This window comes from Sturnira hondurensis, unplaced genomic scaffold, assembly GCF_014824575.4.
Source record: "Sturnira hondurensis isolate 20B ecotype Veracruz unplaced genomic scaffold, ASM1482457v3 Scaffold0015793, whole genome shotgun sequence".
In the NCBI taxonomy this organism is placed as follows: Eukaryota; Metazoa; Chordata; class Mammalia; order Chiroptera; family Phyllostomidae; genus Sturnira; species Sturnira hondurensis.
In genome coordinates, this window is record NW_028088424.1 from 1,084,045 (window position 1) to 1,108,894 (window position 24,850).

Consider the following 24,850-nt stretch of genomic DNA (forward strand, 5'->3'; position numbering starts at 1 on the left):
TCCCTGGTCAGGGCACACACAAAAAGCAACCAATGAGTGCATAAGTAAGTGGAACAAATTGATGTTTCTCTCTCACCTTCCCCCACCCCCTTCCTGTCTCTCTCTAAAATCAATGAAAACAAATTTTCCAATCATAACCTTCAGTCTCTAAACCTGGGCTCAGCATGGAGACTGAATATCCCTCACAGCTGCTCCTTCCTGCAATAACAAGACTGACATCACTGTTGTCAGGGAAATGGTGTTTTGATTAAAATCATGTGACAGCTACTTCGTGATTCAATAAACAAATCCTCTATTAACCCTTGCCTAACAAGCCCGCCAGCGGCTCTGATATCAGAGAGCAACCTGCACACTGTCCAGGACAGTCCCACCTGGCCAAGAGGGAAGACCACCTGTCCACCGCCAAGAAGGAGCAGCTGAGGTGACCCAGAGTTGACAGGGGTGTGCAACGAGGCCACAACGCCCCAGATACATGCAACATCCAAAGCAGAGACAGCTCTGCAGACACCAAGGGCCAGTCTGTCAGGGACCAAGTAGGTACCTTCGCCAAGAAACTGGTTCCCACCCGTTGGGGCCATTGGCTCTTGGAACGAAAGGAGGCCCAAGCCCTGGGAGGTTGAATGGCTCCCACTGCAGCCTGAGGCCAGCCAAGAACTATGGGCAGTTCCCCAGGGCTCTGAGCAGCCAGGGCTCACTCTGACCCCATTTGGGCAGTTGGGCCTGTTTGCTATGCACCACAGACAGTGAGTGAGGGGTTAAGAATGATTTCTGGTTTGCAATTGGATGACTTCCTGGATCACTCACTTGGCTGCTGGCCCCTGACACACAGGGCTCTCCCTGGCAACAGCCAGTACCCTCCCATCTCACCCTCAGGTCACTTTCCTTAAGGGAAACAAATGCAGAGCCCTGCATCACAGGGCAGGGGGGGGGGTTCTGGATTAGATTAACTTGCAGACCCATACATAGACCTAGCGAGGATGGGCCTGTGCTGCAGGAAGACCCCCAAGTAGATACAAGGTTGCGGGGAGGGTCTGGATGTCGCACATGTTCACAACCACTTGAAAATGGAGCTGACACCACTTACACCACCTAGAGTCATTGTGAGGATTAAGTGAGGTTTTGCCAAATCTTTGACAAGGTGCCTGCACACAGTTACTGAAGCTGGAGGCTCAAAGAAGGGCAGCAGCCCTGGCTGGCGTGGCTCAGTGGATTGAGCGTGGGCCTGCAAACCAAAGGATTGCAGTTCAATTCCCAGTCAGGGCACATGCCTGGGTTGCAGGCCAGGTCCCAGCAGGGGATGCAAGAGAGGCAACCATACACTGATGTTTCTCTCCCTTTCTCCTTCCCTTCCCCTGTAAAGATAAATAAATAAATAATCTAAAAAGGGGGGGTGGGCAGCAAACAGTTTCCCCTGCTTGTGGCCATGACAAGACCACCTGCTGCAGACCTGAGCAAGTCTGCCATGGTGGGGGGAGGCCTCACCCATGACCTGCTCAGATCAGGGGAATACCATACATTTAATGGCACGGCCAGCTGACTCTGAATTTGTAGGAAAACATAACTCGTTTCCTCCCAAGGAAGTCTGTGGTTTAGACCTAAAAGCACAACTATTACTCCTGCTCCTTCAACCAAAGTGTCTTCCCTAAGGCCAAGTTCCGTGAAACTGACTGAGGACTTGAAGGGCTGACCTCCTCAGGCATCGGTCAGGGCCCAGGGTCTGGCTGAGGCTGTGAGCTCACCCCAGCACTTCCTCCACAGGGACAGCCCAGAGCTGCCAACTCAGACCCAGGTCCTGGGACAGTGGTGCATAGCAACACAGGAAAGGAAAATTCTAGAATGAAAACTGGCAGTTCAGAGCCTAGAAAACAGGAAGAAGTTCTCATGGCCTCAGTTTACATGAAATGAAGGAAAAGCCTGCCCTGACCGGGTAGCTTAGTTGGTCACAGAATCGTCCCGATACACCAGGGTTGTGAGTTTGATCCCCAGTCAGGGCACATACAATAATCAACCAATGAGTGCACCAGTAAGTGGAACAACAAATTGATGTTCCTCTCCCCCTTCCTCTCTAATGAAGGAAGAGCCACTGAGATTTGGAAGGCAAAGTTTTCGACATTACAAACTTCACCGAGCAAACCCACTGCAGTGGGAGAATGCCAATCACCTTCCACGTGAACTAAATGCAGTCGGACTCAGCATGAGGCAGCCAAGCACCTCGTGCTGTTTTCTGAATGTATCTGTAAGTCTTAAGTTGCTCCCCTAACAAACGGCCCCAGGACAAGCAGCTGGCACCAACTTTGCTTAAACTTGAATTTTTGCACACCTTCTCCTGAGTGGCATCAAATGGGGCTTGTGAAATTATTTGGACACAGTAAAATTGACAGGAATGGCTTTTTCCTTGAATGGAAATGATGCCATGAGAGGAACTGTAGCAAAGAACTGTCTCCATTCTGTGAGACAAGTGGAAACAGCCCATAAGCAACTCTACCAAACCACCCCTCTGGCCTCCGCATGGGCCTCACTGGCTCTGACTAGGCAGAAGGGGAGAGACCTCAAGCCACTGGAGTGACCAAGCTCTGGAAAGCCCACTCCACCACAGAAGGCGTTCCCAGAACAAAAGGTAAGAAACAGGGCAACAGGCTTTAAAATTCAGAGTGGAGAAAAGTAGGTTTACAGTTGTGAGTATGCAAAAGTTTATTCTTATATCATTTACAATTATTATTTTATTTTCCACTGTAAACCTACTCTTGCCCCGCTGTGTATCCTCTCTCGGCCCTAAAAACTTGACTGTCTCTCAGGGACAGGGTTAAAGGTACCACTTCTCTGCCCAGCCTGCGGTAGCACCAGGCCCTGCTGGCTGTCCTCTGCCCACACCTAAGTACATGAGAAGGGATGACTCAGGCCCAAGGGGTCTGTGGCACTTACCTTCCCAGTGTTCTCTCCAGGCCCCCTGGGTCTCAGGAAGTGGTTCTTGTCAGCCCCAGGGGCGTCGGGCTCTCCACTGCCCTTGACAGGAAAATCTAGCTTCCTCAGCCTTTGGGCCACCACTGGAGATAGACAGCAGCACTGTAACTGTTCCTCAGCACGCCCCTCCTATGCCCACCTTTGCTTCCCAGGATGCCCTCGGTGTTCCAGCACTGCAGTGGGGATGGGTCCCCTGGGCTGAGCAAGCAGGTTGACCCCAGGACCTCACTGAAGGTGCTTTTCCTCAAGAGCCAAGGAAAGTGCCATTCCACCCCGTCCATGGCACCCGCTACATGCTTCCCTGTATCTGTCATCGACAGCCTGCAGGGCCCCACTCAGTCACCAAAGACCTGGATCCACTCAGGACTGATAGTATCAGATTAAAAGAACAACTCTGGAGAAAGAAATGACTTGGCTTTTCTGCCCAATGAGCAATTAAGCTCTCTTCCTCCTCCAGATTTCCATCTCAATGGAACATTATGCAATTTCCTGGACACAGCAGGCTCGTGGGGAAAAGAGGGACTGTTCTAGGTACGAAAAAGGATTGGAGGCATGTGAGTGAACAGGAAAGAAGGGCAAGGAATTGGAGGGAAACAGGAATAGGAAAATCAAGGGGGGAAATTACATGGCATCAGACCACAATCACTGCATCTGTTAAACCAAGGGGAAGACGGGAACAGGTCCTTCTCCCCTCCAGGATTATATCCAAGCAGTGGAGAAACAGGTTTTAAGATAGAGTTTCAAAATGAAAAAAAAAAAGTGTCAGAGGAATTTAAGTAAAAAGCAGAAGGGCAAGAGAGGCACCCAACCCATTTTGGCAACCCTGCCCGCCGCCTCCATGGGGATGGCACCAACGTGGTTCCTACAGAAAAGTACCTGATGGGCAACTCAATGACCACATAGTGATTAATAAACAAAATTGCAACAAGCAAGCATTGCCATAGCTTAGCCATGGTGCCAACAATGCCATTTTTCTCCCCCCTCGAGGTCTATGCATTATCATGAGTGCTTGGACGGGACAGCTCAGAAGTTCAGCTGCTGCCTGTTTTGAGTCAGGACAAGTGTCCAGCAAAGATCCCCAGGGCCATGCACCACAAGGGTCAAGCTCTGCTATTTCCATGAGCTGAGGACTGATTATGACTTCAATGGGGCCTCGTGAGAAACCACACAGCCCTGGCTGGTGTGACTCAGTGGACTGAGTGCAGGCCTGCGAACTGAAAGGCTGCTGGTTTGACTCCCAGTCAGGGCACATGCCTGGGTTGTGGGCCAGGTCCCCAGTAGGGGCCACATGTGAGGCAACCACACAGATGTTTCTCCCTCCTTTCCCCCTCTCTAAAAATAAAAATGAATAAAATCTTTAAAAAAAAATAAACCCACATTAACCTGTTTCTTCTCATGAAACAGGATGCACCTTCAGTTCATACCCATTTGGCAGACATAGAAATAAGATCTGGTCTCTCAAATTTGTGAGGAGTAAACCCCATACAAATTATAGAAAGAAACACTGAGGTGAATTCTGTTGTTGATGAGACATTTTTATTGATGGGTTTGTGTTTGTCTGCATCCCTTTCCTAATCAACCAAACAACTGATGTGAACTGCCTTGGACAAAAACATTACAGCAATCTATGTTGGGGGCAACCACACCAATCCAAAGGCATGGTTGCCTGAAACAGGGTACTGGAGAAGGGTCACATAAAGCATGTTTCTTAAGAGCAGTAAAACCGCTCTCATTTCGTCAATAGGAGAACGAGACGTAGTCTGGCACCTTTGATGACTTGTTCCATGATCGCGACACATCAGAGGACAGACTTAAGGAATGCATTGAACACATTTTTATTGAGCACCTATGTACACCAGACACTGATCCAGGTGCCGGTAATACAGCAGAACACAAAACAGACAACACTTTCTGCCTTTTCAGAGCTCCTGGAGCTTACATTCCAGTGAAACCAAGATAACCCAAGGAAAAAATGACCAAGTTATGAGTCAAAAAACAATTCCTCTGAGCAAAAATAAATGAGACTGCCTACTGTTCAACTGATAAGGAAGCAAGGAGAGCCCTAGGGAGTCATCTAAAAAGGCAGCACCCTGCTGAGCTCCCTGACCCATGTCTGAAAAAGCAAAGGACTCCCCTTTGCCACAGTCCTAGGGCACAGGTACAGGGCTCCCAGGGAAGGTATCGGGCCATTTAAAACTCTATCCCCAAACCAAGGGCATTTCTAATCAAAGAGTAAAGTAACAGCTGTACAAATGTGTTTCAAGAATCAAGACAACAGTCTCTGATATATAAAATGCAATAAAGAGGAACATAATCTACAAGTAACAAAAAAGAACTGTGAAACTAAAATTAAAATGTTTATAGCATAATACTTTCTAAGATACAAAATAAGAATGTATAAAAATACATTTTGCTTAGGAAAGCATTTAATTCTTAGCCCCCAAAGTAATAAAATTTGAAGTTACTGTAAGGTAATTTGACAGTTTTAAATGCAGACAATTTTGGATATAAAATATTCTGTTTCTCTACAGAAAGACAAACTTGAAAGTAATTTGCTCAAACTTCGCTTTATGTAATGGTTTAATGTACAAAGTTTTACAGGCATCTTTGGAACTTCAAAAAAACAGAACAGGGTTCACTGGGTTTAAAAGAGGTTATGAGTAAAAGAAACAATTCCAAAACCAAAATGGAAATAAGCAAACTACACAGCAGGAAGCACTGAGAAAAAGAAGCTACAATAAAACCTCATTAATTAAAATTCATTAGGGACAAAGCCAGTGTGAGTAGGTGACAATATAAATAAATTTAAATTGAAAAATACTTAAATTCTCCAAGAAATACAAATGTATGTATTTTAGGGATAAAGACTAAACTGAATACATCTAAAAAAGGTGTGGCCTTATAAAAATCCTCATGAAAGCTATTTTAATGTAATTGAAAAGTGTGATTAGTAACTGGATCAACTGGTAAAAGGATGCTTTTTAAACAGAGCTTTAAAATTGTTTAAGTAGTTCAGACCCAATAGGCTTCCTTATATCCTACTAATTTGCTCCAGGAAACCCTTTCTCTGGCTTACTCACCTTAAGTCCCAAGAGGAATTAATGAGGCTTTACTGTAAAAAGCAGAAAAACAAAGATTTCAAATGATAAGACTCCAGCCTCACCCACACCAGAAAGCAGTAGTGAAGCTTCAGTGTGGAAAGCCACAGCTGCACAGTGCAGCAAGGACCAGGTGTTACCACAGCTGGAAGCAGAATGATGTTAAAAGCAGGAAATCCTCGCAGAATTACACCAGTGGTTCCTTCACTCATTAGAAATACAAAACTGCAGTCTTACAAAGACACAGTAGAACTACCGCTTATTAGGAAGCACTTTCTCAGGGTGGGGTGTGGGGAAGAGAGTATTTTTTAATGCAGTCACAGTGGTGTAAGCCACGGAAATTCAGTTGGGTTTTAACATCACACACTAGCAGCAAGACACATCTGCACTTCAGGTTTCTGAGTGACATGATTACAGTCAAAATCAAGGAAATAAAAACAAAACAACCAAACGTGAACTCTGAGCTTCCACATCCTCCTTTCATGTGAGACCATCATTATCCAGGAAAACGTGGCTTTCTCTACAGTTAAATCTCAGTGTCTCCCCAAATAGAGGGTTTGTAAAATAAGTTAATCTAAACACTTAAACTTTGGAATGATGGAGAGACACACAGATATAAGTAAACACAAAGAGAATCATGCCACTTCACATCTGGGTCCGAACCCATCTGGGCCCGGGCAGGAATATTCAGTGGCCAGGGCCTGATGAAACAGCAAGGACGCAGGAGCCCAGATGGTGCCAGATAAATCACTAGGAGACAATTAAGAAATGACTGTACTGAGTGTCAGGAGTTGGTCACAAACAAAAAGAATGGTTTATAATTATTGCAACAAGAAAGACAAGTAAAAACAATCCCATTTCATCTTTAGAAAAGAATCAAGTCACTGAAATTTGATCTCTTGTAAGTTGTTGCCATTTGCTTGGATGAGGTCTTGAAGGTGTTCACTGTTTCTCCACCCTGCTTAAGAACACATTGACTAGAAATCTCTGATAAGAATTTAGTAAAGTCTTTTCCCTCCTGTTCCTCATCATGCCAACGCAAGCACTGGAAAATTCCAAACAAAATCAAGTTAGTGGCACAGAAAGTTCATGGACCATCTACATGACTATTAAGCATGACAACAATGATCCACAAGCAGGAGGCTACAAACTTATCATCGTGGCTTCTGTCAGGCTAACCAAAAAGTTACCCTTCAAAATCTAAATGAAAAACTATTCTTACCAGTAAGAATCCCATGCCTGCCCAGCCTACATATGGAACCGAGAAAACGGCCCGCTCAGTGGTGGGCTGAGAAGGGACACCAGCATTTCAGGGTCTCAGCACCCTCCCTGTCTCCCACATGCTTATCGCCCCACCCCCTCCACATCACTCACACCCTGTCCACCACATCAAAAGCTGTAAGGCAGAAAACAAAAGGACCTACCACTTAGAGCTTCCTGTGCGAAGTATTTGACATCCATGTCTTGATCTTGGCCTAACTTCTGCAGTACCGGCTTAACTTCCACCTGCAGAGCACTAAAATCCAACAGTATTATCTGTGAAAGGCAGCCTTTGGGTCAAAAAAACGCTCTATGGGATATATGCTCTAAGGTAATTTTTAAAGATTAAAATAAAAAATATTTTTAAATACCTATAGGTTTGATAAGTACTAAAATAATATCTGAAGTTCTCAGCAGAAATAGCTTCAAACAATGATCTACACATATATGAGTTTAAGTATAAAAGAATGGGCACCCTAAAAAATTAGTTACATTACTTTATTATTTTCTTTAAACAAACCTACACTTTAGGTAAAGTGTAAAATCCCTGATTTATTTTTAGTTATTATTCCCCACTATAAGGTAAAAGTTCAGATCTACTTCTAAAATGAGAATAATATTCACTGACAGTCATCAGAAGGATTGGGAATTAGGTGAAACAGATAAAGGGATTAAGCAAAGAAAAAAATTCAGACACAGAAAAAAATAATAATATAAAATCCTACTCAGTATTTATAGATTCAATGCAATTCCTATTAAAATTTCAATGGCATATTTCACCGATCTAGAATAAATACTCTAATTTATATGGAACCAAAAAAGACCCCAAATAACCTCAACAATCTTGAGAAAGAACGAAGTAGGAGGGATCAAAATACCTGACATCAAACTATACTACAAGGCCACTGTAGTCGAAATAGTCTGGTACTGGCATAAAAACAGACACAGAGATCAACAGAACAGAATAAAGAGCCCAAAAATAAACCCAAGTCTCTGTGGTCAAGTAACATTTGACAAAGGAGGCATGCGCATACAATGGCGTCAAAATAGTCTCTTCAATAACTGGTGTTGGGGGAAATGGACTGGTACATGCAAAAAGTAAATGAAACTAGACTACCAATTTACACCACACCAGAATAAACTCAAAATGAATGAAGACTTAAATATAAGTCATGATACCAAGAAAGTCCTAGCAGAAAACATAGGCAGTAAAATTTCAGATATCCCACATACCAATATTTTTGCCAATACATCCACTAGGGCAAGGGAAAAAGAAAAAAATAAACAAATGGTACTTCATCAAAATAAAAAGCTTCTGCATGGCTAAAGAGAACATCAGCAAAATGAAAAGAGAACCCACTGTATGGGAGAACATATTTGCCAGTGATACATCAGACAAGGATTTGATCTCCACAATATATACAGAACGTATATGACTCAAGATCAGGGAGACGAACAATCCAATTAAAAAATGGACAAAGGACCTGAACAGACACTTCTCCAAAGAAAACATACAGAAGGCCCAGAGACGTATGAAAAGATGCTCAGCATCACTAGCAATTAGAGCTACAAATTAAAACCACAGTGAGATACTGTGGGATACCACCTCACACCAGTCAGAATGACCATCATAAACAAATCAACAAACAAGTGCTGGAGAGGATGTGGAGAAAAGGGAACCCTAGTGCACTGTTGGTGGGAATGCAAACTAGTACAGCCATTGTAGAAAACAGCTTGCAATTTCCTCAAAAAACTAAAAATAGAACCGTCTTTTGACCCAGCAATTCCACTGCTGGGAATATAACCTAAGAATCCTGAATCACCAAATAAAAAGAACCTATGCACCCCTATGTTCGTAGCAACATTATTTCCAATAGCCAAATATTGGAAACAGCTTAAGTGCCCACCAGTAAATGAATGGATCAAAAAGCTGTGGTACATTTACACAATGGAATACTACGCAGCATAAAGAAGGAACCTTTTGTGACTGCATGGATGGAAATGGAGATACTATGCTAAATGAAATAAGCCAGTCAGTGACAGACAAATATCATATGATCTCACTTATAAGAGGACTCTCATGAACAAAACAAACTAACAAGCAAAATAGAACTAGAAGCCCTGGCTGGTGTAGCTCAGTGGATTGAGCACGGGCCTGCGAACCACACGATCGCGGTTCGATTCCCAGTCAGGGCACATGCCTGGGTTGCAGGCCAGTTCCTTGCAGGCTAACTACCAGCAGGGGACGCACAAAAGGCAACCATACATTGATGTTTCTCTCCCTCTCCCCTTCCCCTCTAAAGATAAATAAATAAAATCTTAAAAAAAAAAAATAGAACCAGAAACATGGAAACATGGAACAGAGTGACAGAGGCCAGAGGGGAGAGAGGAGGGTGATAAGGATGGAAAGAAGGGGAAGGGACTAGTCAAAGAATATGTATGAATGATCCATGGACATGGACAATGATGTAGGGATTGACTACGGGAGCGGGGAGTAGGCTGGGCAGAAGGAAAAGGGAAAAAATTAGTGTTGTGGGAACCGGACTGGTACATGCAAAAAGTAAATGAAACTAGATCACCAACTTGCACCACACACCAGAATAAACTCAAAATGGATAAAAGGCTTAAATACAAGTCATGATAGGAAAGTCCTAGCAGAAAATATAGGCAGTAAAATTTCAGATATCCCACATACTAAAACCAGTAACTGTAATAGAATAACAAAAAGAATAAAAATCTTACTCAGTATCTAGAATTGGTCCAATTTTCTGGAGCGATTTGGCCACGTTGAAACGGACATTTGCCACTTGGTCTCCTGCCATTTTCAGTACAATGGGTAGCATCTGCTTAGTGGTTATTTCCTGACCGCAGGCTTCAGACAATGCCTAGAAAAAGAAATAAGAGGGCACATTTAAAATACTTTTATTTTTAAATATCCCAAAATGTCTCTAGTTTGAGCACAAAATGAAGGATACAAAGCAGCATTAAAAAAAATCCCAGAATTAGACAAATTCACAACTGACATCATTACTGTAAATTTTAACATGAATTGAAAAACTGACATTTTCTCTCATCTCTTAACTACACAAATTAATCAGTATAAATATATATTTCAGCCCTGACTAGCATGGCTCAGTGGGTTGGGTGTCCTCCCGCAGATCAAAAGGTTGCAGATTTGGTTCCCCGTCAGGGCACAAGCCTGGCTTGCAGGCCAGGGCCCTGGCTGGGAGCATGTGAGAAACAACCATTCAATGGTTCTCTCAAATTTTGATGTTTGTCTCCCTCTCTTTCTCCCTCCCTTCCCCTTCTCTAGAAATATTTTAAAAAATACATACATGCATCTATATGTGTGTGCATGTATATATATTCCAAATAGAAAACAATATATCAATTCAGAAATAGAGCCCTGAATAACTACTTTGACGCCTGAGCTTAGCAGTAAGAGCCACATAATACTTACATTAATGCAGAATAAAGTGGTCATTCTATGCAAATAATTAGGGTCATCTGCCATTACTAACACTTTGGGAACAATGGCATTTTGGGCCCACTCTGTACCAAACTTCTGAACTAGTTTCATGAGGTTGTTGGTGGCGGCTTCACGAATGGCGTACACTGCAGAAGAGGGGAAGACCACACTGTCATGCTGCTCACATGAAAAGCATAACCTAGTTTACTTACGCCATCATCAAAGATGAACCGAACACAAAGTTCTGCAAACACACTCCAAATTTAGCCACACTGCACTGGCAAACATGCTTAGCTACAACTCATAACAACACTGATTTGGTCTTACTACAGTTTCAAAATGTGTAGTATGTCCAAGGAAAAAGGAGCTTGTTATAAGCACCATTAATTAATTAACAAATACAACCACCTACTATGGACTATATGTTCTAGAGAGAATACATAAGATATTTCTCCTCAAGATCACACACTAACACATTCCAAGAAGTCACATGTTAAAGACTGATTATAATAAAGTATGAAATTGTGTAGTAACAATCATGAGGGCTGGAGTTTAGAAAAGAGAGAACAGGAAGGTTTAAAATGGCTTTGGGGAAGAGAGACCTTATACTGGGCCCCACAGATTAGAGAGGATTTGTGTAAGGAGAGAGAAGAGGATGGTAATTCCTGGAAAGGGTAAAAAAAATTATCCAGGGCACAAAGGACAGAACTGAAATCTGAGAAAATGTGAAGTTGGACAGTTAGGGTAGACCAAAAACACAGAACATCTTGAAAGCTACATTGAAATGTTGTGGGGAAAAAGGGGGTTTTTAAAGCAAAGTTGCCACCTGCTGACCAGTGTGGTATTTTGACGCGATCCTCTCAGCCATGGTGAGAATTGAGGGGAGGAAGACAATGAAGAGGTAGTTTAGAGGCCACTGTGGTCACCTACACAACCGAAAATCAAAACTTCACACCATCTTGCCCATTTTCCCTTAAAAAGGCTTATATTGAGCCATGTCAAATGTCTTCTGTGAATAAATGTATCCACCATAACACTTAATACCCTACAAGATCATTTATCAAAGACATCACAAATCTAGACAATAAAGGCCAAAGTTACAGTCTTCTCAACAACTGGTTGCTATACACGGCATTGAACACAGGCAGGGTTGCGCTTACTTGATTTCACAGGTCCAATACAGCTCAAAATTGGGACTTGGATAGCAAATCTAGGGTGTTGTGTACTGAACCCTCCTTCTTTTCTCTCCAGGTAGGCCCAACCCACCTAGGTGATAGAATAAGCAAGAATAGCTAAGCCACAGCCCCAATCATGGAAAATTTATATAAAGCTTCCAGACATGAAATAGTCAACTCTTCCCAGTCCATAGAGCCTTTTAGGCAATGCCATTAATAAAAACAGGCAAGAGAGCATAGCCAAGAAACTAGGTATCACCAACGCACACCTGACCAAAGTCTGTAGGGGAATCAACCTGTCAGTAATATGTAGAAGCATTCTCTCAGAAGTTCAAGTCAACTGTTCACCCACAATATAAATTCTCTACCTTCACACGCATACAGTCTTTGTCTCTGGCACAACCAACCTCCACACCGCCTCCCCAAAGGTGACGGCGACATCTAGCCACAGCAGAGATGTCTTCTCCTATCCCGTTCCTCAGTTTGGTGTTTCTCTCATCCTAGTGCCCTCACCATAGGAAGACACCTCACCACCACGGAAACCAAAGACAGCACACACACACTCGTGAAGACTATTTCTTTTTTCTTATCCTTTGAAGTTACCTTTTCTTTAAAGGCCTATTTTTTTTCTTTTTAAATAAATCTTAAGTATGGCAAATCATAGCAAAAAAATTCCTTTGTAGAAAAAATGTTTACATTTCTGATATATATTTAACATTAGTAGAATGACATGCCCCAGAAGATTCTATACTTTCTTAATTGCACTCAACTCTACTTGGCCAGATACCTACGATGTTCTTAACTCCTCTCAGTCTTATTGCGAAAAAAGAAAGAAAACCACTACACAGTTCTGTCTTCTCTCCTTGTTTTGCCTGCCTCCCTCCCTCCCTCCCTCAAGGTCTGCCTGACTTGCAAGGTTCCTCTAAATGTCTACCATATTCTGTATATGCTAATGTTGATATTTTTCCCCTTGCCAATACAAAACAATTTCTCTTCTTAAACCCTGCCCATATAATTTATTCAAAATAAATTTATTTAATTTACAACTTGTTTAAAAATAAGTTCTCCTTCTAAATTCCTCCATCAATATTGTCCACTCAACCACAAGAACAGACATGAGTAATACTTTCTTCCTTACATTTCTCTGCATTTTTCACAATATTCTTTTAGTAGTTTAATAATGAGGAAAAAAGTTCCAAAGAATTCATTGATCACTGATCAATTAATACAGTTATCTAAAATGTCAAAACAAAACAACAAAAATTCCAAGTGATTAAGTACAGAACAATTTCAAAATTGATATTTCATTGGCTCAAACAGTGGCCACTTTAGTATACTGCTACTGAAACAAACAAACAAACAAACAAACAAGGGTCTTTCCTAGCCCCAAATTGGAAGAAAAAAATACCAGGGGGAAAAAAGGAAGGAGTAAGTTACTCCGAGCAATCCTACATAGCAAGGGAGTTGGGAATCTAATTCTTGGATTATTAGGAATATTAGGACATTGAGAGTTTCTCAAAATAAATCTAGAAAGCCAACTTTCAAAGTATAGAGTCTTCTGGGATGTGGCATTCTTCCTAATGTTATATATACCAAAAGTAATATAAACACTAAAATTCCTCTCTTTTTAAAAGAGAAAAGGATTTGCCATACTTAAATTTCATTTAAAAATAAAAAAGGCAGGCTATAAAAAGGTAACTTTAAAGGATAAGAAAAAAAGGAATAGTCTTCAAAACCTAGTCCGAAGACAGTGACATTACCTACGTACATACACGATTTGCACATTTCCCAACCACTTCTCTTCACACCCTTAATTCTATGCCTGACCGCCCACATGACCCGAATACGCCCTTAACAAAACCACCTACATATCCAAGCAGACCCAGTAAATAGTCCCACTCCTCCCAAATATCCAGGCATAAGTAGCCACAGAAGAACAGAGATACACTCAGTACATAAAGTACACATAGAATGCTATGGAACTCAAAGAGAATGCCTACCATATCCACCAAAATATCGAACTGAAGTTCCTAGGACATTGTGTTATGAACTCCACAGCCTGGGGCTGAGCAGGTTTCACACCACACTGAAGATGCTGGTCTGGATCTGGGCCTGACACTGGACCTTACTGATAGAGGGCACCCCTCCCACCTGCCACTTCCTGGACAAGAGGAGACACATGGACCAGGACCTTGTCAAAAAGTCAACTGCTAACAAATTAATATATAAATGGTTTTATATAGATATCAACTGTCTTGTATATTTTGACAAGCCACAGCATCAGTTTTCATTTGTAACAGTTTGTGGCATCTGAAGAAAAGGATTTGGTGAATTATATTATAAATGCAAAGAGAAGTATTGAGAAACCTATTTTCTAAATGCTGTCCCACTTGACCCTGCCCTTAGCTTACAGCTCACCCTCTCTTATTGTGGCAGCAACAGCCAAGGGTACAGGCAGTAAGCTTGCCTTTCACCAAAACCAGAAGTCTAGGCCCTCTCTGTCTTAGCTCAGAGCCGACATCTCCCTCTCCAATTTCTTACTACGCTGCTATGTATCTCCTTCTCTGTGTCACTCAAGCCAAGGAGCCACTTCTTCCCTATGGGCCTTTCATCTGACTGCACGCCCTGTCCAACCCAGATGGCACTGCCAAGCAGAAGACCATGAGATAAGAAAGAAATGTGTATATGTATAAAAGAGATAGTATGAAAATAAAATAATGTAATAGAATGACTAAGAAACATGGCAAAGAGGTTATTTATGTAGAAAATAAAGTTTAAGATAGAAAAATATTGGTAGAAAATAGAAATGTCCAACTTCTGTTCAGAGGAAGCTAACTGGATTTTAATCAGTCTTTCTTCATCCCTACACTAGGAAGGTAAAATATCTGGTCAGATTAGGATTCATTTCTAAAAAAGAAATACATAAACAAAATGGGATATATGCAAAAACATGAACATTCCATAACCTGTTTTTAACTTATTTACTTACCATGGTCCACAAGCCAAGCCATACATAAAGAATTCAGCTTTTCATCAAAGAATTCCACACCCTATGGATACAGATGATTGCATTAATACACATCTCCAAAGTTTAGAAATCAAGACGGTCTATTCATAGTACACCAAGTGATCTGAAATCTAATAAATACTTGCCTCCAAGTAAGCTGAATTCATGAACCAGCCAGAAAAGGAATACCATGGGATTTGATTTACAAACTGTAAGTCTATTTTATTGGATAGAAATCACAAACAAAGAAAGCGTAAGTGAGATGGCCCAGGCTCTGCTAAGTGGATGAGAACTGGGTGGCCTGGCGCCAGATACAAGACTGCAGATAGGGGCCCTGGCTGGCGTAGCTCAGTGGATTGAGCACGGGCCTGCGAACCAGAGGATGGCGGTTCGATTCCCAGTCAGGGCACATGCCTGGGTTGCAGGCCGGTTCCTTGCAGGCTAACTACCAGCAGGGGGCGCACAAAAGGCAACCATACATTGATGTTTCTCTCCCTCTCTCCTTCCCCTCTAAAGATGAATAAATAAATAAAATCTTAAAAAAAAAAAAAAAAAAGACTGCAGATAGGGAGGAAGAATGCAGCATGGACAGTCTGCCAAGCACTATCTACATTATTTGTAACACTGAGTTACCCAGGAAAATACCTGTCATAAAAATTTTTAAAGTTATAGTTTACATTCATTATTATTTTGTATTAGTTTCAGGTACACAGCACAGTGGTCACAGTGGTTACACAATCAGGCTTTCCAGTGTTCCCCCCAGCTTTCCAGCATCCACTTGACACCATACACAGGTATTACACTATCAGTGGCTACATTTCCTTTGCTGTACTTTATGTCCCAATGCCTATTTTGTAACTACCAACCTGTACTTCACTGTCAATAATGTTAATAATTCTCAAAATTTTTCCTTTTGGTTAAGATCATAATAAATCATTAAGAATGAAAAAACTAGTATTAACAAACATATATTCCCAATTAAATAGAGTTATTTCTATGATGACGGGAGGAGCAGCGAGAGGATAAAGCAGGCATGACACTACAGGTGACGTAGCCTGGCACAAAGGCACAGATGGAACCATCCTGGCTCTCCCAGTTTTGCCCCTTCTGTCAACAGGTGGCCACTCCAGCACAGGATGGGAACAGCTACTGGAGCCAATTTACACAGACCTGTCACTGGGGAATTCTATACCATGTACATGGGAGAAGGCTATGACACATGCTTTCTTAGTGCCTCCCTTTTGGGGTCTTTGGACCCAAGAAATTCCTGAATAGTGATTACATATTTTAAATAAAGAGATATAATACAGATTGAGCACAGGCCTGTGAACCAGAGGATCGCGGTTCGATTCCCAGTCAGGGCACATGCCTGGGTTGCAGGCCAGTTCCCTGCAGGCCAACTCCCAGCAGGGGACACATGAAAGGCAACCACACATTGATTTCTCTCTCCCTCTCTCCTTCCCCTCTAAAAATAAATAAATAAATAAAGTTTAAAAAAATTCTTAAAAAAAAGAGATATAATACAAAGTTTCAGTATTATTTCACTCTAAAAACAGTGATTTAACAAAGAAATGGCTTTATAATAATAATAATAGATCACAAACAGGTTTTAGCATACACTTTAGATCACCATGTCTGCACTCAAAGATTTCTTTTTCATTTCACATTATGGCTTTTTCTTGAATCTTAACTTTTGTTTCCTGATTTTTGTGGTTTAACTTTTCATTTTTCAGCATGGCCCATAAGCCAGGCCATCCAGAAAGACTTAAAAGAATTTTATAAATTGACTACCTGATACAAAAACCTTTACTGATAAAAAATTAAAATAAAATATATAATACTAACAAGACATTGAAGTTGTATTAACAAGATGTTCATGACCAATCCACGTACCCCTGACTAAAAGGTATGAGTCAGCCAGTTTACTTGCTTTCACACTTCTCCACAGAGCCACCAACCTTTGCTGACCTCCCACGTCTTAGAGAAACAGAGATTTTTAAAAATAGTACTAAAATTCACCCTCCCTTCTGGACAGTTGTTTCAGTCTTTAGCCAACCAGTTAGCCACTGCTGCCTTCCATTCTAGAGAGGTGATTGATCCATGGCAGTTGCCAGTGAAGATCAGAAGATGACCCTCAGCACTTGGAAGTAAGAGAGGAAAAAAAGATGACAAGATGACCTTGCCTGACTCTTTTATTTACTTTTGATTTTTTAATTTTTTTTAAGAGACAGAGGAAGGGGGAAGGGGAGAGGGAGGAAGAAAGAAAAATGTCGATTTGTTGCTCCACTTATTTATGCATTCATTGGTTGTTTCTTGTATGTGTCCTGACCTGGGATCAAACCTGCAACCCTGGCGTATTGGGACAACACTCTAGCCAAGCTACCTGGCCAGGGTTCACCTGACCCTTTTAGCTATATACTAATATTTCTGACATCCATTTTGAGGACTGGGATGCTTCAAATTTTATAAAACATATCATATGCCACAAACATAAAATGCATTTCATAAGTTAAATAGATCAAAATTAACAATACAAAGTCAGAGGTCTAAGAAAGTAAAAAATAAACCCCATATGCTATAATCTGAAAGGAATGGAAGTGGGGGAGAGGAAACAACCTGCAGTAACCTTAGCTTAAACTGACATGATATTATGAGCTTCCTCAAAAAATACTCAGGTATTTATTTATCTAACAATCAACAAATGTTCAGCGCCGATTAATGCCAAACACTGTAGCAGGCACTGCAAATAAAACACTGAACATAGTGCCCTGGCTGGTATAGCTCAGCGGATTGAGCACGGGCCTGCGAACCAAAAGATCATGGTTGGATTCCCTGTCTGGGCACATGCCTGGGTTGCAGGCCAGTTCCAAGCAGGGGCCAGTTTTCAGCGGGGGATGCACAAGAAGCAACCATACATTGACAATTCTCTCGCTCTCTCCTTCCCTTCCCTTCTAGAGATAAATAAATTAAAAATAATAATAAAATAAAACACTGAACATAGCCCCTACCCTCAAAGAGATCACTTGTTTATTTTCCCAACTAGTTTTCAACAGATAGTCACAATGTGCTGTGTAATACGCACTACCCACAGGATAAGGGTAGAGCAAACTTAGAACTGTCTAGTGCATGTATAGAAGAAGAAAGGGAAAGTTATGGCAATAAAACACAGCACTGAAATTTTAATTAACATGATAACAGTTAAAGTAAAAACAATGAAACTGAAAGAGTGACAGATAGTTCATTAATGTGCACTATGGCCAAAATACCAGCATTAAAAACTTCAATACTCCTTTTTGAGTCTGATCCTTCAATCCCCTTTAACCAGAATGCAGAAAAAGCATTAACCAGGGACATATTGCTCGGCATACAGGCAAACAGGGAAGCTGCTCTGAGCAAGAATCACAGAGACATTAAATAACACAATACATATATAGGTTCTATACCAAGAAACATTATATTCTTCTATGGCTTTGCTTTTAGATTGTGGTGAGGAGAAATGAGGCAAAATGTGTTTCTATAATTCCTTTTTTTTTAGAAGTTAACACACTAAAGAAGATAGAAGCCACCCTACAGGTAACTAGGACCTACCATACTTAGATGCAGCTAAATGAACATAATCTTACAAGTTACTGGGGCCTCTGACTTGCCATGGTAAATCTGTTCTACTATTTGATCTACCCTTCCTTCACTTCATGGGGCACACATACTCACCAGCTGGCCGGCCAGCAGTGGCATGTACTCAATGATGGCCAGCCGGACCCTCCACTTTGCATCTTCAGCCAACTCCACTATAGCAGGAAGAAGAGACTGGGAGAGCTGACGGATTCCAATCACTTCATTTACACAATCCAAATTGGAGATGATATTCAAACGAACTTCAGGACACTGCAAGGACACAAATCCCAAAGAACACATATAAAAATCAAGTTCTCTGCCCAATATCTCCCTACTGTCATGATGAGATAAAAACTGCTAACTAAGGTTTAAAATAAGAGCCCTGGCTCAGTGAACTGAGTGCCAGCCTGCGAACCGAAAGGTCACCAGTTCAACCCCCATTCAAGGCACATGCCCGGGTTGTGGGCCAGGTCCCCAATTGAGGGCATGCAAAAAGCAATTGATTTATATATCCCTTGCACATTGATGTTTCTCTCATTTTCTCCTCCCCCCCTTCCCCTGTCTCTAAAAGTAAATAAAAGCTTTAAAAAAAACTATCTTAAAGTTTAAAATAAGAAAGTACTGACTCAGGTAAAAAAGAAGTATATATAGTCTTGGAAGACATTGTGAATACTGAGTACACAAATAAGTCAAAGCATAAAAATGTGACTGTTCTTAACCAGAATTCTCAATAAACAGTCTATCAGATGGTAAAGAGCACAGGCTCTGAAATCAAATTACATGCATTCAAATCCTGAATCTGCCAAAAGATCTTGGGTGAGTTATTTTATGTCTCTGTGCCTCAGTTTCTTCATCTGTAAAATGGGGATAAGAAGACCGACCTCATTGCTGTGAGGATACATGTAATGACACGTGCCAAAGCATTTGTGGTCATGCCTGGCATACAGTTTTACTCAAGTGTTAGTTATCAGTATAATGTTGATATTCTATTTAAACTTAAATAAAAGAAACTTTTAAAACAAAGACATTAAGTTTAAGGAACAAGTATAAAGAACACTTGGACAAAAACAGCGGGGGGGGTGGAAATGGGAGGGAGGTAGGGAGGGCTGGGATTGGGGGAAAAGGCAGAAAACTGTACTTGAACAACAATTAAAATAAAATAAAATAAAAAGATACATTAAATTTAAAGAGAGGATGCCAGTGCCTGTCAGCAGGAATCAGGCAAAGAAAATGCACAGGCATTTTTCACGTCTGTATCGATGGCTCCTTGTGCCATTTTCTGGGGAACTTGCAACCCACACTCAAATGCAAGGACTGTCACTAGTTTAAAGTAAGTTACTTTTTAAACTTCTATCATCCCTGTTTTGGGTTCTATTTCAGTGAAACCCCTAACCAAGACCAAACCAAATCATTGACTAACAAGGAACAATTTATAGCCAGACTCACCTCATCCTTTAACTGAGCTAAAAAAAGAGGTAGAAGATGTTCAATGGTGTTCTCTTTGCCCAAAATGGTAGACAATCCCATAATTACAGAAGCTAGAGCTGACTTGACATGTTGATTTGTATCAGATACTAATTCCTAAAATAAAATCAAAATTAAAAGGCTTTCCTTTTTGCAAGACAAGAAGAAACTTCAATATCATTTCCGAAGGAATTTAAAAAGACAGCATTATTTCAACACTGTTAGTTCATAGTTTCCTCAGATCACCTGTCAGATAACATGACCCCATGCACCGAAGAGCATTTTACAATTTATCACACACTAATAAGTGATAAATAACAACGTCACACATTAACACATCTATCCCATTCATCCCTTGTCCACCTTTAAACTCAAAGAGCTTTGAGGTCAAATAAACAAGCAAAACAACAAGGTAAGGTTTGCCTTCATATAGGGCAAAGTAAAACGAGAAGTAAACTAAAGTTAGGTTTACCTTTATATAGGGCAGAACTTGATTCATAATTATGGTTTCTCTACCCTCAATGGGCAAGTTCTCACAAAGTTCTAAAAGACAGAAATAGAAAAAAAATAATGCTCACATAGAGCCATTTACAAGCCAAATGAAGAAATTTAACCAATTTTATCAACAGCTTCAAGTTGAATCATATCTAATGCTTAAGCAAATAATCTCCAAGAAAGAAAAATGGCTCCTTGTCCACAAGGACTTTTTCATCAATCTACAAACCACTGTGTGTCACACTAATCCAACCTGAAAAAGCTTTTTTTTTTTTTTTACATACACAAGGTAAAATGGCTGTTTGGTTTTAAATACAATGGGAGCAGCTTTATATAATAATGCAACATTTCCACAACATGACATCATCTCTACTTATTTGTAAACACAGTCTAGAATAAAAAACATACAAAATTCACTGACATAAAAAAATGCACCAAAATAAACAACCCACACTGAAACATAAATTGACTCCTTAACCTTTTACTTTGTGGGCAGCAGCTGCTCGGACTTCAGCTTCACAGTCTTTAAGTAGGTTCTGAAAGGCGGGGATGAGGTCATTTAGGGTGATTTTAGGACCCACAGCTTTCTGGAGCTATAAAAGAGTTTGTACAGGTTTTAATGCATACTAACAAAATAATTAGCATGAACAAAACAAAACAGCACAACCTTCAGGTATACATTTTTGCCACAAACGCTTCTCATTCATAAAAATTAATTCAGAAACTTTTGGTACAACAAATTTCTGGGTTTCTCAGTTTTCTTCCTCAGCACTTAAAAAAATGTCAGTGCAGTAACTTTACCTCTGAAAATTTGTCAGCTACCATATAGCGAACTCGCCAAGATTTATCTTCTGCTGCTTGTCGAAGTGTAGGCATCACCAAAACCTCAAGGTCATCCTGAGACAGTAACTGGGCAATACTGACACAAGCTTCCACAGCTAGCAGGCGCACTGAATCCTACAGGGAAAAACGTCTTCCCATTAGACAGTGTTTACTGACAGTCACAGGGCGCAAGGTGTGGTGGTGTGGTGCTGTGGGTGTCGCCAACAAACAAACAAACAAACAAACCACACTACATGTGGCTTCATGTTTCTGTGTCTTGAAATAGCTGCTCCCTTTGCCAGGAATGATATATCAAAGCTATAAAAGTAGAAACTTAATTCTATGAGTGAATAGCAAACTAATTACACTGGCTAGTTCAGAAATTTTGTTAAGAAAAATTAAGTAAAAATGTAGAGTTAAAAAAAGGAACATTTTAATGTCTTCAAAGCCTCACTATAATACGAAGTTGAAAGATAAAAATGAAAACTATGCTTGAACAAGTTTATAACAAACCAGGACAGAGTTAAGAGATAAGGGTGAGGAATCACTGGAAAGCTGTTTTCAAAATACAGGTACTCCTGATTTTCGAAAGTTTACTAGCACAACTTTGCTTTTACAAAAGGCCTAGATTAATGTTTTCTCTACCTGAAAGAAATCTGAAAAAGATTTTTGCCTTTACAAAAGAAGGTGAGAAGCTAAAACGGCATTTGGCATTGTTCTGTGTGAGCCATTTTAGAGGCAGCACGCCTCGAGCGCACCGCACTGCAGGCTCCTTCCCAGGAACGACACTCAGCACCAAGTGTCGTCAAGATGCCACAGGTTTGAACCATTTCTGTGTGCACCTGTGTTTTATCTCGAATTACTTTGTGCATCTGTTAGCAAGATGTATCCCTAAGGTAACTGCTTCTTTGGTTTAAGTTTATGCCATTTCAGCTCACAAAAGGTTTCACAGGAATGCTCTACTTTCAGATGGCAGGGGAAGTCTGTACTTAATTTAGAGTGGCAATAAGAGGATATAGGCATAAGATGACGACTTGGAAAAATTCAGGAAAAAAAGCAGTATACATATTTTTAAAGTTGGATTTAAAGGTTGAAGATCAAGGACAAAGTAACTCTGAGGTAGCCAGGCCTAGAAAAGCATAGCAGGAAATAATTAGAAAGCTACAGGATTAATGAACTCAGCTTTCCAAATGTAAACTGCCAAATGTCAATGTAATACCTGTATGTCCTTTGAGTAAGTGGAAATACACAACTAGACAAGTCAGTAAGAAATTTGGAACTGACACTATAAAATTGGAAGTCATAAATATGTTAGCAGAAAGTGAAAGCATATAAACATATTAGTACCCAGGAGAAACAGGAAAAAATATATAACTACATATTTATATAGAGAGAGATATATATCTATATCTATAGATATATATCTCTCATATATCTATATAGAGAGATATATCTGTTTTTTAAAAAAATAAAATATTTTTTAAAAAACTTAAAAAAAAAAGAGAAATTCTTAACCTGTTGAGGAGAGGAACACATGTGTGTACTCTAAATATGGAGGTAACTTACCTGTTCATCTGAAGCTAGATTAGTGAACAATGGAACAATTTCACTTTTCACACTGTCTAATTCTAAAACTTTTGCAAATTCGCCTAATTTGGAGGCAGCAGCTCGGCGTACCATTGGTGTGTCATCTGAGCACAAGGAACGGAAGTGCCTGGAGCAAATAAAATAATGAAGGTACTTCCTGTCAAATACCACTGATTAAACACCCCCCAATAAAACACACACACAGCAAAGTATTTTAGAGGTTTCCTCTTACAAAAGTTGTGATTAGGCCTCTACTCATGGAAGAAACAAAGATAAAAAAAACACTGGTATATTCAGCTGGACAATAAAAAGTGACGTCATTAATCCTATTATTCTAGTATCAGCCACTCACTGGAATTGCCAGCTATGAGTTCCCAATAACCCCAAACAACTAAAAAAAATACCATATCTTACTGTCTAATTTCTGCTTTGACAGCATTTGAAGCCCTGGGATAGCAAACGCTGAACAAACCGCATGCAGATGTGCGAGAAGTGAACCAATCCCCACTCGCTAGGCGTTTCACCAGAGGTACAAAATGGGCTTCCAGAGCAACAGGAGTGTGCTCCTGGGATATCTGCCTCAGGGACTCCACAGCCTTGTCTCGAACCACAGTCTCTTCCACGGTCGCCAGACTTTCCAAAGGAGGCTGGATAGACCAAAAGGAAAACCAAAGAACACTGAATCAGGTTAGCTACAGATTATCACCTAAAGTGATTAAAGGGAGGTGGGTACATGTAACCAGAATGTTAGCTACATCACACCAAATGGTTACTTTCAGTTCACACAGTGATAACATATGGTGTGTCCAACCTGAAGACACGACTTCAGTAGGACAGCCAAGATATCATGACACAGATGGCAATGCCCAGATGGTGTCTACAAATGACACAGTGAAAGAGACTCGACACAATATTTAATATTTATTGTGAGCTGAATCACTAGGTTTACAAGATACTTAGCCAAATTCAGACAGAATCATGCATATTTCCTCAAGAGTAAGTACAAAAATGTGACCAACACTGGGCACCACAATAACACAATGACACCTCATCAGGCCCGAGTCCACTGCCTTTGGCATCTACCATTCCTAGAGATACAAGAAACCCTTATCCACCAGCTCTACACTATCACCTTATCCAACTTATAAGAGCTCAGTACAAAATCACTTTTTTCAGAATACATCTAGAGTCTTTCCATGAGCCAGACATACAGCAGGGGTTTCTAACAAAATAATTAAGGAGTACAGACATGGTAGTAATCCTTGCTTGCTGCTTTAGAAACAAAAAAGACCAAAGGAGTTGTTCTGGTCTAAGATCTGCAAGTGACACCACCCAGTAAAGAGAGAAGTGGCTCATTCTCTCAACCTTGTCCTTTCTGGCTTTGTATTTGGTCAGGTAGACTCAGCGTATGCCATGAGCTGAATATGGTCAGTTCTACAAAACCCAGATGGAGAACTAACCAAAAGAGTGAAACAAGCACATCTACTTAATAATCCATTTCAAAAATTGTTTGATACACAAAGGTAGAACTCAGCTTTCGTAAGAAGGATTTCAAAAACCCTTTGAGAAAATATTGCTTTCTTCCTTGAGATCCCTCACGATCTGCCCATGCCTTCTGACCTTCTCTATGTAGTATCATCGTATCATCTCTACCAGTACCACCGGGTATGGCCAAATTCCTGAGAAACGCACATGAATTGTCTCTGGACTGAACTCTGCCTATTTCTCCATGCCATTTTCCTACTGCCTCCTGACCACCACTCCTGCCTATGCCAGCCCAACACTTCATACCCCAGCAACACAATCTGTGTTCAAGCTCCTTCTAAAAAGGATTACTGTTATATTCTAGCATGGAGAGTTGAGAAAAAACAGGAAAGCAGGTACCTTGCTCTAGTGG

The 24,850-nt window shown here is 40.8% G+C and overlaps 1 protein-coding gene across 2 annotated transcripts in view; it reads right to left on the reverse strand.

Annotated features, from left to right (window-relative positions):
* The window catches only part of PPP2R1B (protein phosphatase 2 scaffold subunit Abeta), a 35,838-nt gene that overhangs the window by 7,487 nt on the left and 3,501 nt on the right, over positions 1–24,850 (reverse strand). Inside the window, exons 4-15 of one of the 2 annotated variants that reach the window (XM_037065558.1) lie at positions 23,368–23,600; positions 22,933–23,080; positions 21,346–21,501; positions 21,023–21,137; positions 20,522–20,592; positions 20,032–20,166; positions 18,682–18,855; positions 14,953–15,013; positions 10,780–10,934; positions 10,062–10,204; positions 7,484–7,575; positions 2,923–3,044 (exon numbers count right to left, since the gene is read on the reverse strand). In XM_037065558.1, the coding sequence (XP_036921453.1) occupies positions 2,923–3,044; positions 7,484–7,575; positions 10,062–10,204; positions 10,780–10,934; positions 14,953–15,013; positions 18,682–18,855; positions 20,032–20,166; positions 20,522–20,592; positions 21,023–21,137; positions 21,346–21,501; positions 22,933–23,080; positions 23,368–23,600 (1,605 nt within the window). Of the gene's footprint in view, positions 1–2,922; positions 3,045–4,780; positions 7,105–7,483; positions 7,576–10,061; positions 10,205–10,779; positions 10,935–14,952; positions 15,014–18,681; positions 18,856–20,031; positions 20,167–20,521; positions 20,593–21,022; positions 21,138–21,345; positions 21,502–22,932; positions 23,081–23,367; positions 23,601–24,850 lie in introns of those variants that run through there. The other variant, XM_037065557.1, reaches the window with a different exon arrangement.